The 17,326-nt window shown below is 55.9% G+C and overlaps 1 protein-coding gene across 6 annotated transcripts in view; it reads left to right on the forward strand.

The window, feature by feature from the left end:
- The window catches only part of SDK1 (sidekick cell adhesion molecule 1), a 715,898-nt gene that overhangs the window by 598,307 nt on the left and 100,265 nt on the right, over positions 1–17,326 (forward strand). For all 6 annotated transcript variants that reach the window (XM_074345583.1, XM_074345585.1, XM_074345587.1 and 3 more), the window contains 2 exons: positions 1,605–1,796; positions 4,811–4,932. In XM_074345583.1, coding sequence (XP_074201684.1) covers positions 1,605–1,796; positions 4,811–4,932 — 314 coding nt within the window. The remainder of the gene's footprint in view (positions 1–1,604; positions 1,797–4,810; positions 4,933–17,326) is intronic.

The following is a 17,326-nucleotide window of genomic DNA, read 5'->3' on the forward strand; positions in this document are numbered from 1 at the left end:
CCCGCCGGGGCCAGGCACGGTTTTCAGGTTCACCCGCCGCACCAAGACTGCGGGGAGAAGGTGGCGTGGAGGGGGCTCTGGGAGGCACAGAGCACCCGGGCCGCTTCTGTTGACCTTGGTCTCCTGCTTTGCAAAACGTGGGCGATGATAGTCCAACTGGAAGGCTCTGTCGTGAGTTCGAATGAACTAATGAGTGAGAAGTGCTCAGAGCTCCACAGGAGCGCCGTCAGCGCTCTATGTGTTTGAAGCTATTCATGCTCACTGCCTTGAAGGTGTGCCTCTTTTTAATTGTCTGATTAGGTCCAGAATTCTGAATTGGCAAAAGAAAGAACCGATTATGTTAGAGCATCGTGGTGTCGGTGCTGGCCCACTGAGAACGAGGGAGGCAGGCGTCAGGGTGGGTAACTGGGAGGAGGGAGGTTCTAGGTCTGCCCTCGGGCGATGGTGGATGCTCGGCCCACATGGAGAGGAAAGCAGGGCGAGGCTGGAGAGGCAGCTGGAACCGCGGGCCAGGAGGGGCCCAGTGGTCGCTCGGGGCAGAGGCTTCTGGTAATCCTGGGGACTTGGGATGTGGCGCAGCACCGAGCGCTTCCTGCATCGCTGGGTGCCCCGCCTGCACCCACCGTGGCAGCCCCCACCCCATCCCTCGGTGCACAGGGGTCTCCAGGTGTGTGAGCGGCAGCAGCCCGCAGCTTCTGGCATTCATTTTGTTTCCACAACACTGCAGTCCCGAGGCGCTCTCCTCTAAGTTCTCGTTTACCTGCAAGTGCAGGTTTCCCATCATGTGTATTGCTCTCATCAGAAGGAGCGGGAGCTTGAAGCCCCCTCCCAGCGCCCCCGCCTCCCGGGTTGGTTGTCAGGAAGAGAGGGAGCAGGTGCTTTCAGCACTTCCCTTTGGCCCCGGGAGCTCTCGCCATCACCACCTCCCTCTTCAGGAGACGAGCGTCCTGTCATCACATAAAGCCCCCTCCGAGGGGGCTGAGTCCGGAGCCAGCCCGGCCTTCTTCTCTGAGCCCCAGATCACAGTGGAATCCGGGGTCGGATAAATTGTGGTCATGAGGCCCCACTGGACTGAACTGAGTACGGGGGAAATCAGACGTCACTTCGAAAACAGGAGGCTCAGAGCGGGAGGCCGGGCTGGGAGCAGCACGCATGTCCTCGGGGAGAGAAACTTTAAGGCAGAAAGTGCCCTATCAGTCACCCCGTAAGGGAAGTGGCAGTGTCCCCACAAATTAGCTGCGAGCCAGGAGCAAGCCGCTGACTTCGGGGACAGGCGCTGAGAACATCAGCTTATAAACAAGGAAGCACAGATGACACGCCTCCAGAATGTGAAGGGAAGGCCGAATGGAGCACAGCTGGCTGGCAGTCGTCGCTCACCTGCCTTCGGTCCCCACCAGGGACCGAGGCCGCTGAGGTCTGCAGACGGGGAAGGGGTGTGGGGCCCCGACGGAGGGGCCCAGACAGAGGAGCCCGGCTCTGGGTTTGTTCCGGGGGGCAAGGAGTCCTCAGCAGACTCCAGCGGACCCGTCGAGCTCCCCTCGGTCCCGAGATGCCAGGAGGCGTCCAGCCTCAGGCCCCAATGACCCTGTGCTGTCACTTCCTAGGCTACCAGCTCTCCTGGGAGGTGTACGGGCGGAACGACTCCCGGCACACGCGCGCTCTCAACAGCACGGTGCACGAGTACACGATCCGGGGGCTGGCTTCCCTCACCACCTACACCATCGACGTGGCGGCCGTCACCGCGGCTGGGGCTGGCCTGGCCACCTCGTCCACCATCTCCTCCGGCGTGCCCCCAGGTCAGTCCCGCTGCCGCGTCCCCCTCGGATGTTTCAGCTCTCGGAGGTGATGGGCATTTTTGTGCACACGTCTCTGAGGGTCTTTAAAAGGGGGGTGTCGGTGGGGAGGGTGCAGCTCAGTGGGAGAGCACGTGCTTAGCATGCACGAGGTCCTGGGTTAACTCCCCGTACCTCCATTAAACAAACAAGCAAACAAATAAAAACCTGATTACCTCCCCCTCCAAATTTCTTTAAAGATTTTTTTTTTCTAAGTGGGGTGTTGGCTTCCTGCTCGGATGGTCGGGGGTAAATGACAGTGACCCACCGTCAGCCCCAGGGCTCCGGGGTCTTCTGATCTGGTTCACATCTCTCCTGTCAGGCTGCGGGGCGCCGGGGGGGAAGACAGCTGGGACTGAGGTCCTGGCTCCCGGAAACACAAATCAGGACCACACGGAGGGAAACACAGGCGTCTCTTGAAAGAAGGAGGAAATAGGGACATTACAGGGAAACCAGGAGGCACAAGACTGAACTGACTCAACAAAGCGTGTGGGTGTGAGGGAAGGGAGGGGGCGGTGGGAAGGGAAGGGCACGAGGGGACCCTGCTCTCGGGGCCCGTCTGAGAGTCCGGTGTCCTCCTGGGCGTTCACTCTCATCCCGGAGCAGCGAATGGCCCTCAACTTTGTCCAGTTTTAAAACTTGTGTGTAAAATGAAAGTGTTTCCCCAAGGAATTCACCAATACATGGGGACGTGGGAAGACGTCGTGGGGCTCTCAGTTCCATTCTGCAGTGAAAGCCAGCGACCTCTTGCCCTTTGAAGGAGGCCCGTTTGCCGTGGTCGGGTGCCCAGGAAGGCTCGGCCGCCCCGTTGTCAGGCCCCGAGGGACTGAGGCCACCCATCCCCACTGGAGCGCCTCGGTCTGCGCGCCCTAACTGTCCTCCTGGGAGGGTGGCACGTGCTTGGAAGAGAACGGCAAACGCACCAAATGTACACAGTTTAAAAGAAGTCCCCGCAGGAACACCCGTGCTCACCACGGGCACCTCTCCTCACGGGGACTGCGTGTCACGCGGGCCCAGCCGCCCAGCAGGTCACACGTAGCGGCAGAGAGGGAGGGGCTGTGCCCTGTCCTCCGAGCAGGGTGACCCCGTAGGGCACCTTCTCAAAGCGAGCAGCTCCCGGCCCCGCCGCCCCGGGAGGCTTGAGCCCTCAGGGCCCCGCAGCAAGTCCCTCGTCCTCTGAGAAGCAGTCACCACCTCGCCCGGCTGCGGTGCTGGTTCTGATTGGTGACCCCCGCCTCGGAGGCACAGCGCTGGGCCCACTCCTGCGTGTCCAGCCACGGGCGCGGGCCGAGGCCTGTGGAGCGAGTCCTCGGGCGGTGGGACCGCACTCGGGGGCAGGCCCATGTTTTTGCACAGGCGTCTACAAAATCAGTGTCTTTTTTTTTTTTTGAAGAAGTCAGTCTTCGGCTTGCAGACAGACTAATTTATTCCCTGTAAACACCTACTCCAAAGCACACGTGTGAAATACGCTGGCACTTCGGTGACTAGTGATGGGGTCATCGTGACGATGGCCTGTCATTCAGTTTATGCCCAGTGGCTGGAGGTGACACTGGGGCGCATCCCTGGGTGTGACCAGGTGTTTCCCTGGGTGGCTTGGACACTGTCCGACCAGGGCAGGGCAGCGGGCTGGCTGACCTCACCTCCGCAAGGCCTCTGCCTCCGCGTTACTGTGACCAGCACGACCCTGGACGCGGAGGCAGCGGGGAGGGAGATGGGCCCAGCCGTACTGGGTGAACCCCATAACCACAATGTCCTGCACGGACAGGTCAGATCACCTGTACCGCCATCCGTCCTAGGACGCACTGGGCATTCTAAGTGCCGCCCGAAGCAAAACCACATGATGACAGTCACTTTGGGGGACTGCGCTTGAAGCTTACATCCATTAATGGCTGAAGAACCGTCTAAAGAACCCAGAGAGCTGAGAAATATACAGAAAAGAGTCACCTGTCCCTCGATTGAAATATTTTTTTTGCTTCGAATCCATTAAACTCGATGTGGAAAGGACCGTGAGAGCTGAGTGTCGCAGCCTGCAGCAGTACGAATGGGTCACCAAAGTGGCTTTACTGTCCCTGTGCAGGAGCTGGTCTGAAACACGCCAGGCAGTGGCAGGTTGGGGGACCCTTCCCCGGAAACAGCGCCGTCTGGAAACCCTCCCTGCCACCTGCGTGGCATCTTTCTTCCCCTCCTTCCATCCCCTTTCCTTTCCCTGGAGTGTTTGCCTGGCCCAGCAACAGATGCTCTCACTGTGGACTCAGTGTTTCACTTCTGGTAGGACAGGCTCCCTGGGGGAGCAGCCGCCGAGGGCCACGGTTCATCGAGGAGGCCCACACCCCAGGCAGCCCGGGGGCGGGAGCGGCTCAGAACCCGCCTGCTCTCAGTCAGTTGCCCAGGCAACGGAGCCCAGGTGAGCGGGGAGGCTTCCGCACTTCCACCTGCATCTGGTTGTCTCGGAAACCAGACCTCGGCGGCCTGAGACTCAGGACCTGCACGCCCACCGGGCCCGGCTGCCCGGAGAGGCGCACGGGGCGCACTGCCCCACGCCCTCCTCTTTCGAAGGCATCTGGGTCATTGCCAAAGGGGGGACGGACACTCAGTCCTTTGTTTCCTTCGAGGAGCCTGGGAGGATGACATCCATCCATGTTGTCCTCATTTAACAAGTGTCCACTGATTCCCCTCTGTGTGCGGAGATGAGTGAGGCGTGACCCCCACTTCAGGGCCGCCCACCACCTGGAAGCCACATGGTACGTCTCCTGAAGCCACGCAGATGACTAGGCGTCTAACTGGCAACCCTGTGAGAGTGCAGTCTTGCCGTGAACACGTTCCTGACAAGCTCTGCTCCTCGCTCTCCTGGTTGTGAAAGCCAATCCTGTCTTGGTATAAAGACGTTTGGGAACCATTTATGCACTGACACATTTAATGCACCTCCTAAGTGGTGATGGCCGTCCCGTCTCCACCTTGCCTCTCTCGTGTATCTCCAGAGCTTCCCGGGGCCCCATCCAACCTGGTCATTTCCAACATCAGCCCTCGCTCCGCCACACTCCAGTTCCGCCCAGGCTACGACGGGAAGACGGCCATCTCCAGGTGGATCGTGGAGGGACAGGTAAGCGTCTCGTTGGAGCCGGCAGGTGGAGTTTCCCCAAGAGCGCTCCTGGGACCTGGGTCCGACAGACAGGTGATCGACGCCTTTGCGGGTGATCAGTCGGCAGCTGGAGCTGCCCGGGGTGGTTTGGGAGGTGGTCGCATTTGGAGGGGGAGAACCAGAGACTGGGGACGGCTGGGACACTGGGGCAGGACACGGAAAGAGGCGGGAACACGGGATGTTCAGCGGAGTCTTATTAAAAGCTATGGAAGGGGTGGAAATTCAAGCTGTGGTCCAGCATAGGTCCCGGAGGTGTGGTGGCCTCGCTGCCTCGCGTTCCTCTCGTGCTGCTGTGTCACAAGCCAGCAAACAGACTGATGCGGTTGTTGGGCACAACTCCCCCTTTGGGTGAGTGAGTGAATATGAGTGAGTGAGCATGCAGTGTGCACAGAACATGCAGATTTCCAGGCCCCATTCGAGGCACCCGGGATATGGCAGTAAACGGAACCGACCGAGTTTCTGCCGAGTAGGAGAAACCTTCTCTCTCTCTGCTGAGCAGAAGCAGCAGACTGACCATGTGAGCAGAGGCAGTGTGCTTCCATGATGTCAGGTTCCGGGGGCGGGGGTCATCTTTGGCGTGAGAGCAGCGGCCCCTGGGGGGCCCGTGCGGGACGGTGGCGGGGAAGTGGGATCGTTGGGGATGCTGCTTCTTGGTCTGGATTCGGGCTACATCCGTGTGCACATCCGGGCTTGTCTTCTTGCGGTAAAAATTTGACGTTAGAATGTTGATGCTTTTCCTCAGAATTATCACACAGTTGTCACACCTGACAAAATTAACAAAAAGTCCTTAGTGTCATCTAGTAACCATCCACACTCATTTCCCCAGAGGTTCCACAAAGTCTTTTTACCGCATTTTCGATGAGAACAGAATCCGCAGAGTGCACACTACGCGTTTGGTTGTCTCATCTCTTAAATCATTAAAAAAGCTCTATCGAGGTATAATTGGCAGTTGATGCACTTGGCATCTCCAGTGTGTGCAGTTCGGTAAGTTTGGGCTGGGGTGTGCACATACGTGAGCCTGAGAAATCCTCACTGAGGTCAAGACAATGAGCAAACCCATCCACCCTGAAAGTTGCCTTCTGTCCCTCGTAACCTCCCCAGGGCTGCCCGCCCGCCCCCGCCCACCACTCAGCTGCCTGCTGTCACTGGAGGGTGAGCCACCTTCGTCTAGAGCCCCCGTGTTCCCCACGCCACAGCCTTGGTGACAGGGCCCACTTAGCTGCCCCATGGAGCGTCCTCGGTCAGAGAAGTCCTTCCACACCCTCGTGGTGCCACTGCACGTGTCCCTCTGCCCCACGTTTCCTGTAAACAGGAGGAGCGTTCTAAACCCGTTAGATCAGTTCCATGTTGTTGTCTTGTCGGAATAACTCCTCGTGGGGCGGGGGCGCCATACTGCACCCGTCACAGGGGCACAGGGGTCGGGGTGTCCCGGTCGTGGGGACACGGGCGCCGGCACGAACCGCAGCCTGGGCCCTGCCTGGTCCTCCCCTGTCAGCCTGGTAGCTGCCGGTCCCCCCGCCGGTGGTCTGGGCCTGGCCTGAGTGCTGCCTTCAGGTGTTGGAAACAGCAATGCTCTACCAGCCCTTCCGCACTGAGTGGCCGGGCCCCTGGGATGAAGCGCTCCTCCCTCAGGCTGCTCGGCCGCCGCGAGCAGGGGGGGCAGGGGCTGCAGAGCAAGGAGCCGGCCCCAGTTACTCCCAGCGTCAAGCAGATTTTCCTTTCTTCTTTTGCCCTTCTATCTCTTGTCCTGGGTATCAGTATGAAAGCATAGGGTTTTTTATGTGTTCAATGTGTTTCAGTCACCTACAGTCATTATTCTTTTTGAACCTGAAACACCCATCCTGGCCAGTGGGCAGCCCTTCGCATTCCAGGCCTTTTGACCTCAGGACACTGATCTTGGGCGAGTTCCTTGCTCTCTGTTTCAGGGGGCTGTCCAAGGAGCATCTTGGTTGTGCACCAAGCTCCAGCTCAAATCAAGCCGTTTCCACCGGGTTTCATTTAGTGTCAGCTGGTACTTGGAGACCACAGTCTGGGCACTTAGGGTGGGAGGAGCCCAGGCGGAGCGGGGAGGCTTCTGCACTTCCACCTGCATCTGGTTGTCTTGGAAACCAGACCTGGCAGCAGCCTGAGGCTCAGGACCACGCCCACCCGGGTCCGGCTGCCCGGAGAGGCGCACGGGGCGCACTGCCCCACGCCCTCCCCTTCTGAAGGCTCACTGGTCATTGTTTCTGGGCGCTGCAGGGAACAGAGAGAGGAGATGCACACTGATATTTCCAATTCTAATTTAAGTTTGCTGAATCCTTTTCGCTTACACTGAAATTGTGCTTTCTAGAAACATTAACGAAATTCCTTATTTTCCTTATCCTATTATTCTATAAAGAGTTTCAGAATTGTAACATCCATGATACTCAAAACAACAAGCCTACTGAATGCGTTTTAAGTGCTTGTTGCCCTTAGACCGTCTTGCTCTGTGGATGAGCAGCTGAAATCCTGAGTCTGAATTCTTCCCTGTGTGTTTATACCACCAACCTAAGGCGAAATTGGGTCCATTCATTCCAGTGCTCTTGTGTTTTGTTCTTTCACTTCCGTTTTAGTGATTGCTTTCTTTAGAAATCATTTTTTCTTTTTAAAAAATTGTTCAAATATATTAAATGTTATTAATTTCTGTGCATATAACTCACTTGCATAATCTCAAAGTCAAAACTGTTTAAAACAATAGGTGTATTCAGAGAAGTCTGTGTTCGTCTTTCTTCCTTTGCTCTCACCTCTCCGCCCCTTGAAGCCCCACATTAGGTTTTGGTTCATCCTCCTTTGCCTTCTGCATCCTAAGTGAATATTTGTCCTCGTGTCCCCCTTCCTAACTCGGAAGGCGGCATGGGGCCTCCTGCTGTCTTCAGGGGAGGACACGTTGTGAAGTTCAGTGCGCCTTGCATGAGGTCCTCCCTTGTGTGGACATGGCGTCCCTGCTGGTGGACACCTGGCGTGTGCATTCATCCTCTGTCACCACCACAGCAAATGCCCAGTGGCTTAAACAACACAAGTGTACTGCCTCCAGCTCTGGGAACCAGAGCTCCACCGGGTCCTGTGGACTCAAATCCAGCTGTTTGCATTCCTGTCTGGAGGCACTTGCTAGAGGAGGACCGTCCCCTCACTCACGCGGGCTCTAACAGCACTCAATTCCCTGTGGTCAGAGGACCGAGCTGGTTGTCACCATCCCTGGCTTCTAGTGGTCGCCGCGTCCCCTCCTCCACCTTCAGAGCCAGTGATGGCAGGCAGGTCCTTCTAGGCTTTGACTGTCCCTCCGTCTACTGTCTCATCTCTCTGGCCCCCTCCTCTGCCTCCCTCTTCCCTTTTCAGGACTCACGCGAATAGACTGGACCCACCCAGGATAATTTCCTCTTTCCAGGCTCTTAAGCTTAGTCACATCTGCAAAGTCCATTTGGTCGTGGGAGGTAACCTACCCACAGGTCCCAGAGATCAGGGTGTGGACGTCTCGGGCGGAGGGCAGGGGGGCTGCACGCAGGGGGCATTATTCTGCCTAAAGGCTGTTTCCAGCCTTTTGCATAATCATTGTGTGTTTTTGCTGATGAATCTTTGGGATAGATTCCTAGGAATGGGATTTCAGGAGCAAACAATGAATGTATGTAAGTTTTCTAGACGTTACTAGATCTGTCTGTTACAGGCTGTACATTTTGCATTCCATCAGCAGGATTTATAATTTTTTGCCATGCCAAAAAAACTTAAGGTCTAATTTATCAATCTTTTCTGGATTTTGAGTGTCAGCTGGAAAGGTTTTCCTCACCCTCTGGCTATGAAGGAACTCACCCCATGTTTTGCTGCCACGCCTAGGGCTTCATGTTTGCTTTAGATCGCCGTCCGTTCGGGATTTGTTCTTTGATACGTGAGTGAGGTGTGAATCCATTTTTTTTTATCATTTTGCAAATAGCTATGTAATTTTCCCAAAGCCAATTATTAAAAAGTCCATATTCTTCCTCATCCTAATTTGTCGTCTTAAATCCCCATATGCACTTGGGTCTGTTTTGGAACTCTTTCTTCTGTTCTGTTAGTCTGGCTGTTCATGCACTAACTCCACATTGTGTAATTATAGAGGCTTTGAAATGTGTTTTAATACCTAGTAAGGTCTCCCCAGCCCACACACGCGCACACACACGCACTGCGGACTCGTGCAGGACTCCCCTCTCCCTGCGCACGCCCCAGGACGCTGGGGCTCTCCACCTGGGAGCGTGCTGCGCCCTTCCATTTGTTTAAACCTCCTTTGGTCAGCTGTTCTCCTCCTGGCAAAAGCACTGTGCTGTCTGTTCCTACCTTCACTCTGCTCCCCAAAAGGGTGGAAAACTGGGGAGCAGTCAGCGTGCCTCAAAATCTGTGATGGGAAGAGTGTGAGCTCTGCACCGGCAGCCTGGCTCCCCGCTCTCTCTGGCCCCCCTCTTTCTGAGCTCCGCAATCCTGGACGTATTTAACTTCCACGTGCACCTTAATGTCCTCATCTATAAAACGGGGTCAGTAGCACTATTGTGAGATTGTCTTGAGGATTAATTAATGTGTGTACATTTTTAATTACATTTTCTGACTATGGCTGGCATTGATTTTTGAATTATTTTTAATTTAATGAGCCCTCTCGTTCTAAGTGCTTTAACGAACGTTCACTCATTTGATGCTCGTGCTGGTCCTGGAAGGAGGCGGCTGTCCCCTCTCTCAGCGGCCGGACGGCAGGGCCGGAGTTGCCTGCCGGGTCCCACAGCTCAGCGCCGGGGCCCCGCGTCACAGCCTGTGTGAGGGCGCCGTGCCCGGAAGCTGGGAGAAGCTCTGGTTAGTTTGCCAGTTTTGCTTGGTTTCTGTAAAGAAGCTGCGTCACCTGTTGCTGGTGACAGTTTTATTTTTTCCTTTGAAATCTTTGTATCGTTCCTTCCCCTTTTTTTGTTTCTTTTTCTCTATGCTCTTAGTGGGAGGGCGAGGTCCTCCTGTGTCACGTGGAATCAGAGCAGTGATGGGACAGTCTTTGTTTTATTACTCGCCTCAAAGGCGGCGTTTTAAGGTCTGATTATCGAGCACGACGTCTCCCTCCGTGGCGGGCCCGCAGGGGGCTTTTTGTTCTGCGTTTTCAGCTAGCCCGCGTTGGGTTAAGACGAGTCTTTCTAATCCTGGTTTGCTGCGAGTTGTTTGGGTTTGTTTTTTAAGAATTTTTTTAAAATCATAAATAATTTTACTTTTGTCAAACTATTTCTTGCACCCGTGGAGCTGCTCGTGTTTTTCCATCGTTTGTCTGCGGGTGGGATGATCTGTCTAATGCTTAACCATGCCAAGTGCTCCTGAGATAAACACAATTTGATGTTTATTTTGTTTGGTGTAGTTTGGATCTAAGATTTTCAGACCTTAAACCCGTACGTTTATAAGTGAACTTGACCTTTTGCGGTTGTCGGTTTGGCTTTTGAGATCCATAGTTGACTTTCTCACCAGTTTTCATAGATAAAGATGTGTTTGCCCTGGAGAGGGAGGTGAGAGGTAGGATTGCTGGCGCCTGGACCTCGCCGGCACGGACGGGAGCCCTCGGGAGCCCGTACCTTTCCTGGGAGGGGTTCTCCCTCCCAGCGGCGCATTCGTGGGGGCGCAGACTTCAGAACACGTGGCGCCCAGACCCCACCCCAGATTAGTGCATCAGCATTTCTAGGGGTGGGGTCCAGGCATCGCCCTGTTTGTGTGTGGCTTCCCAGGTGACACGGTAGGTTGGAAGGAGGTCATGCCTGTTGCTCTGGTCCTGGGCGCAGGGAGTGGGACATGTCAGTGATCCGGCCTCCCCCAGGTCTCTTTCCAGAGCTTCGGAGGCTCCGGCTCCTCAGGGGACGGTGACCTGGGGGACCCCATGCCTTCCCCTAGTGGTGGCCGTGCCCCCTCCCCAGGTGGCCAGTGCGGCGAAGTCCCTGGCATGGAGCCCATGGGCAGTGGCACTCTCTCCCCCAGGTGTGCTGTGCTCGCAGCAGGGTCACCACCTGCCTGTAGCCACTTCTTAAAAACTGGAGACTGCCCTGCTGTTTGTTTTCGCCTCCACCTTGAAAGTATTTCGAAACTACAGAAAGGTTTGCAAGAGCACTACAAAGAATGACCCTTCACCTGGAGACCCATCTCAGTTTTGTCACTTGTCCAAAATGTCCTCAGCAGGGAAGGGACCCAGCCGAGGGCCACACGTTGCATCTGGCCGTCCTGGCTCTCCACCGCCTCACTTGGACCAGCTCCCCGGCCGTTCTTGACTCTCATGACCTTGGCACTCTCAGAGATCACAGGCCGTTCATTTTCCATGCGAACCCTCGATGTGGATTTGTGCATTTCTTCACGACTAGACCCAGATCACGCATTTTGGGTTGGAATGTCTCAGAAGAGGTGCCGACTTCCTCCCCTGCCTCCTGTTGGGTTTCCCGTGATGCTGATCCGTCCCGTCTTTGGTGGAGTTAATTTTGCTCACGTGACTGAAAGGGGGTCTGCCCGGTCTCTCCACCATGGAGGTGCTTTTCTCCCCCTCACAGTGAGGAAGGGTTTTGTGGGGAGACACTTCGAGATCGTGTAAAAATCTCTCCTTTCCACTCACACCCCGAGTTCATCAGCCACTGACTGTGTCTCTCCAGAATTAACTCACATAACAAGGCAGCCAGTCGTGACCTTTCTAATCCAATCATTTCTTCTAAATTTATAGATTGGACTTGTAAAAAAAAAAAGGCTTTTCCTTCTCATTTATTTATTCATTTATTTGTATATATCAGTGTGGACCCATGGGTCCTCTTTTATTTAACAGATTATAAGACATCACTGCCATTATGTTGATGCTCAAACTCTCCTACACATGAGCTGTGGGAGGCCTCCAGCCGGCTTCCGTGTTCTCATGTGTTCCCATTACTCTGAGTACCTCCTTACTTTCTGGCACAAGATATTCTTGGCTTATCTTCTTTCCTCGTCTTCCAAGGAGCCTCAGGACCTTTCCGTGGAGAGTGATATTTAGAAACCAAGATCTGGGCACTAGGTGTGCTCATCGCTCCTGGGGCGTCACTGCTCCCAGGCCCTCTCGGGGCACAGAGCTAGGAAACACACGTGCTCATAGGCACGCAGGTCTGCATCCAGGCCCATCTCTGTGTCTGTCTGTACCCTGAGGAGCCTTGGTTCACACCAGCACCTCCACATACAGTTCCATGCTGCCCACTTACTCAAGCTGCCGTCTCTCCACACTTACGCTTGCCTGCATTGCTCCTGCTGTCCCCAGTCTCTGCTTACTGCTGCCCCCCCACCGGTGCGTGGCCAGTTCTTTGAGCAGAGCGGACTGCTGCCCTGCTTGGACACTGTCTTTGCGCAGGTCCTGACCCGACCTCATCACTGGGCTCCTTTGCTCTGTGCTTCTGGAAGGAAGGAAGGACAAAGGCTGCCCTAAAAATTTTAACTTGCAAACTTAAGTTACCAAAATCTAAAGTTAATCATTATCTCTGTCTTCCTCCCAGTGGTACAGGGTTCTAAACGTCCTTAATCCCAATCAAGTCACACTTGTTATTGTCCAGTTCCCCCTTGTTTTCTTTGTCCCCAGGGGTGGTGATGACTGTTAGTCTCTTTTCTCGTGGGCAGTGCTTGCTTAAGAGTTCACGGGAGTGAACTGGCTGCAGCTTCGCTTCTCAGCTATGTCGGCCCCCAGGTACCTACCTTGCTCCCCCAAGTGCAATGAACTCTGCATCCATTCTGCCCTGTCCAGCATGGCTCCAGCTTTGGTGTGGGAGGCTTTTTAAGCTAGCTAGTCTGCCGCATCACTAGAACTAGAAGTCCCTTAGAAATAGTCTTTCTAAAATAATTTAAAATTAACTCAGCAAGTCTAAAAATTCTGGTAGTGCTGCAGATGGTTGAAACTTCAAAACCAAAAAGGAAAAATTTCCCCTAAAGCTCATTATCTGAACCATTTGTGTTTCAATGTTCTGGAGAGTAACCATTTATCTATCAAAAAAAAAAAAAAGCTTAGTTCCAGACCCCGGGGGAAGGGTTATAGACGTTCCCCAGCCAAGAGGAGACTAGAAGTTAAGCATTGAGTGTTTCATCACTCGTTGGGCTGGGAGCCCTGAGCCGGTTCCGTCCCAGAGCCGACACTCGCACGGCCCTGTGGGGACTCCTCCGGCCACGTGGGCGAGACGCCCCTTTCCTCAGGCGTCTGCACTGACTCCGTCAGCGGGCTGCCCCCTGCTCTGTGTCACGCCGGTCCATTCGCTTGGCTGAGTTAGTGGGAACTGGCTTTCATTCATACGCTAAGTTACCCCGAGAAGCTCTCGCGGCGACGCGGGAAAGGTTAGCAAGAACATCCATTTTTTTTGGCCAAACAAATCCTGCTTTTATTTGTGCCCTGTTCCTCCTGACCTCAAAGGCATCTTAACAGCAAGAGGTCCATTCAAAAACGCAGGGATGGACACCTCTTTAAAGGCCTTGGAAGGTAGTTCATCACTCAGCCAGGGTCTGGTTTCCTACAAACCAAGGCAGAATATACTCCGCCCCACCCACCGCAGCTCCTAACATGTGTACGGCCCCGTCCAGGGAAGGAACAGACCTGCGGCCTTGGAGATCTCTCGAGGAGCTCCATCCTGCCCCTCCTTATGCCACCTCCCTGGCCTTTATCACGTTCCACACATCGTCCTGTGACTCACCCCCAGGGAGGGCCACGGGCAAGTTCGTTTCCTGAGGACACAGAACAAAACCGTCGATGCCACATCAGCGGCAGACAGCGCGGGCTCTGGACCGGAGAGGCAGGCCCTGAGCCCCAGCCCCGCCCCCTGCCAGGTGGCTTTCAGCAAGTCTTCCTGTTATGGCCCTTCAGCTGTGAAGCAAGAAAGTGGCACCTGCGTCCTGGCCGCCGGAGAATTAGAGCGCTCTGTTACATTAGCTGTTCCAGGGCGGCCGTGGCTCTGTGCTCTGCAGGCACGAGGTGCTTTGCAGGCTGAGTCTCTGAGAAAGCTGTCTGCCCTCAGGACAGGGGAGGCTGTCTTCAGCCTTCATCTGTACCCAAGTGTGTCTCCACAAGTTCCCTGGACCAACGGCTCCGGCTTCCTCAGCTCAGCACGATGGGGCCCTTGGGACTGTGACTGGTACAGGCGAAGCCGTCTGGAACACGCCACACCTGATTCCCTTTGAAAGGCCAGCCAAGCCCAGGCATTCCACACGGCAATGAGACCCCAGCGCTCCCTCCTCCAGTCTCTTGTCAAGACGTGCTTGTAGCCTCCTGCTCTGAGCCAGGCTGCAGGGCTGGGATTCACAGAAAAGTAGGACTGGGAGCACCCAGTCCGGTGGGCAGTCGGCCACTTGGCGATCGATCACGCTGGAAGCAGGGAGGTGATTTAACAGAGGTTTCCTCAGGGCGCTGGCGGGATGCTGAGGAAGGAGGCACCGAGCCCTGGAAGGCTGCAGAGGACCGTCCAAGGGACCATGGCCGTCAGCCCGGGCAGAGAGGCGGCGAGCAGGACAGAGTTCACTTTTCTCCCCTCTGACCCACTTCTCAGCCACATCTTCTGTGCAGACAAGCTTCCTTTAAGTTCTGACCATTTTTAAAGCGCACGGGGAAGTTTGTGTTCTTGGAGTTACCGTCAGTCAATCACGGAACCAAAGACCCTAGTTGTTGGGGAGCCCATGGAGAGGCCCTGTCGTAAGCTCGGGGTCCACTGCGGGTTAAGATTTTAAAAAGCAGCTTTGCCAGGTCTTCCTGGCCCCATGATGCTTTGCTAAGTCAGTCACCTTTGACTGCAGAGTGAGCGGAACACCTCTTCCCACGTCTTCAGGGTGCGCGCCGCGAGAGAGGAGATTGCAAATGCTGTCTGTTTGCCGCCCGCTCGGCACCTTGATGAACCCCTGCCGCCTGCACTCACAGCCCAGATAACATCCAGTCTCCTTGAAAGGCTGCTCCCAGCAAGCTTTCTGTAATGAAGATGCTGGTGGTAACACTTAACTATAGATAAAAACTCTTTCCATCTGAAAATGGAAAAATAAAAAAAAGCCCACATAGGGCTTGTTTGTGCATAATAGTCGCCATTTTCTTATAAGGAGCTGCTTTGGAGAGTGTTCTGGGCTAATAAGATAGAGCGCAGTCTGCCGAGCGCCGGTCTCCCGGTAACTGAGGGGCAGTGGGGGTAGGGGCTCGGTGCCCGGGAGCCGCAGGACGGCGCTCGTCGCAGGTGCCCGCGGTGGCCCACAGTGCCCACGGCCGCAGCGTTTGGAGAGACCTCCCTCAGAGACGTCGGGGCAGGGTAGAGTGACACTGTCTCCCCAGTGCACGTCCCACCGAGGTCCCATGGAGGATGGCGTGTCCCAGGCCCCAGACAAGTCCCTGGGACGCCCATCACGTGAGGGCCCTTGGCTTCATGCGGGAAAGAACTCATCGTGGAGCGAGGTAGCTTTATCCACAGGTGCGCACCCCCCAGACCGCGTGCAGGCGTCCCCGAAGGCCAGCGAGGCCCCGAGGCGCGGGGTGGTTAGTTTTTATGAGCTCAGTGGCCTCCTGTGCTAACCAGTGGAAGCATTATTCCAGCTACTTTGGGGACGGAGCTGGGGTTCGCAGGAAGTGGGCCACTGCCCACTTTTCGGCCTTCTGTAGTTAGCCTGGAGCTGTCGTGACTCGTGTCATTTACCATGCTGGTACATTTCAGTGAGTACACAGTGGCGCTCAGGGTCTGCTGGAGGTCAGACGCCCCGCGTCCTGGGCCCCTGGGCCCCAGGAGTTGCCTTCCGCCACCCTGGTGCTAGCTGCTGCGGCTTCTTTCCGTGGAAGTGCCCTGCCCCTTCCCTCCTGTCTCGGGGGCGGGGGCGGGCTGTGTTTTGTTTTCCATCTGCTGAAGTGCTCGCAGGGTCCGTGGGCTCGTGTTTCCCCAGCAGGCCCGGGCCCCTCACAGTGGGTCTCCTAGCGATGAGCTCGGGGGAAATGGGGGCTTGGCCCCTGAGTGTGTCCTCTAACCCGCGGTCGCCCCCGCCTCCGGTGAGTAGGGAGGAGACTCGGGGAAGAAACAAGGCACCGGGACCTCCTTCCGAGGGAGAAGCAGGCCCCGTGGGCCTCGGGGGGTGCTGCATCCAGGAACCCTCCTTCAGAGAACACGAGGTGCACACGCTTCGGATAAACAGCTCTGCACGGTCCACTCTTCTGTTGTGCATTTTCAGTGATTTCTCTTTCTCTGTAACGGTCCGCGAAAGAGCACACTGGGAACCACCGAGACGTAGAAAGACCCGAGGGTCCCGGGGACAAGACAGTCAGGCGCCCGGCTTGGCCTGGGGTCATTCCAGTGTCCCACCTGGATCTGGGCTGGCCGTTTGCAGGACGGGACCCGCCGGGACCTGCTAGGAAGTGAGTGGCCAACAGGAAGGCTGGGGTGGGGGACAGGCTGGCGGGAGAAGCCGGCGGCAGAGCGGAGGCCGGGCGTGTCAGTGAGGAGCCGTCCACGGCACGAGGCCACTGGGGTGGGAGGCCACGCGGGGCTCAGCCCGGAAAATCCCTGCAGTCAAGCCGGCACCAGGGCAACGGCGGTCGGGCAAGGTCAGTGTCCGGCGCACGCTCAGGACGCGAGGTGCTGGGGCTCCGTGCGGGCCTCCGGGCTGTGTCCCCGGCGAGGGGCTGGGGCTGTGCAGCTCAGGAGGAGCTCCAGCTGCTGGTGTCCGCGGAGAGCACAGCAGCTGGACGAGCATGCGTTCCCATGGAGCCCAAACCACCCCCATCCAGCCACCCCGGCCCCCTTTCTTCAGTAGAGAGTTTCCACCCCTTGTTTATGCCTCTGTCAGCTGGCTGCCTGCTTACCACCTCTGCCGGAGGAAGGAGACCCTGGTGTGTTCTGTCTTTGGCCGGGTCACGCGCCAGGTTTTTTAATCTCATCACTGCGAGGTCTGGAGTTGAGGATTCCTAATTGCTGATATCTCCTCCTTCCCTCATTGCGGTGGACATTAGGGCCGTTTGCGGCCTTTTGATGAGCGTCTGTCAGCATTTCAGTGGTAATAAACTGCGACCGTAGTTGAATTTCTTTTTCATAATAAGAAGGAAAAGGGGGACATTATGTCTGAACAGTCCGTCAGGTGTGCATAAGGGGGCTGTCACCAGCTCTAACGGTCCTTCAACAGCAACCTGGTCTTCTGGGTGAATCTGTGAGACGGCTTCATCTCTGTCCTGCTGCAGTGCCCCCGCCCAGGCGCCCAGGTGCTGCGGTGACAGGTGACCATGAACTACACACGCCGGTATTTCAGAACGTTTATTGTTTGCTTGAATTGTCCTCAGTAACACCCTTACGATGGCTTTTCTTTTTTTTTCCTGACCAGCGTAGGAAATCTGCACGAGATGAATGGTTTGAAGTGGCTT

Source organism: Camelus bactrianus, chromosome 18, assembly GCF_048773025.1.
Source record: "Camelus bactrianus isolate YW-2024 breed Bactrian camel chromosome 18, ASM4877302v1, whole genome shotgun sequence".
NCBI lineage: Eukaryota > Metazoa > Chordata > Mammalia > Artiodactyla > Camelidae > Camelus > Camelus bactrianus.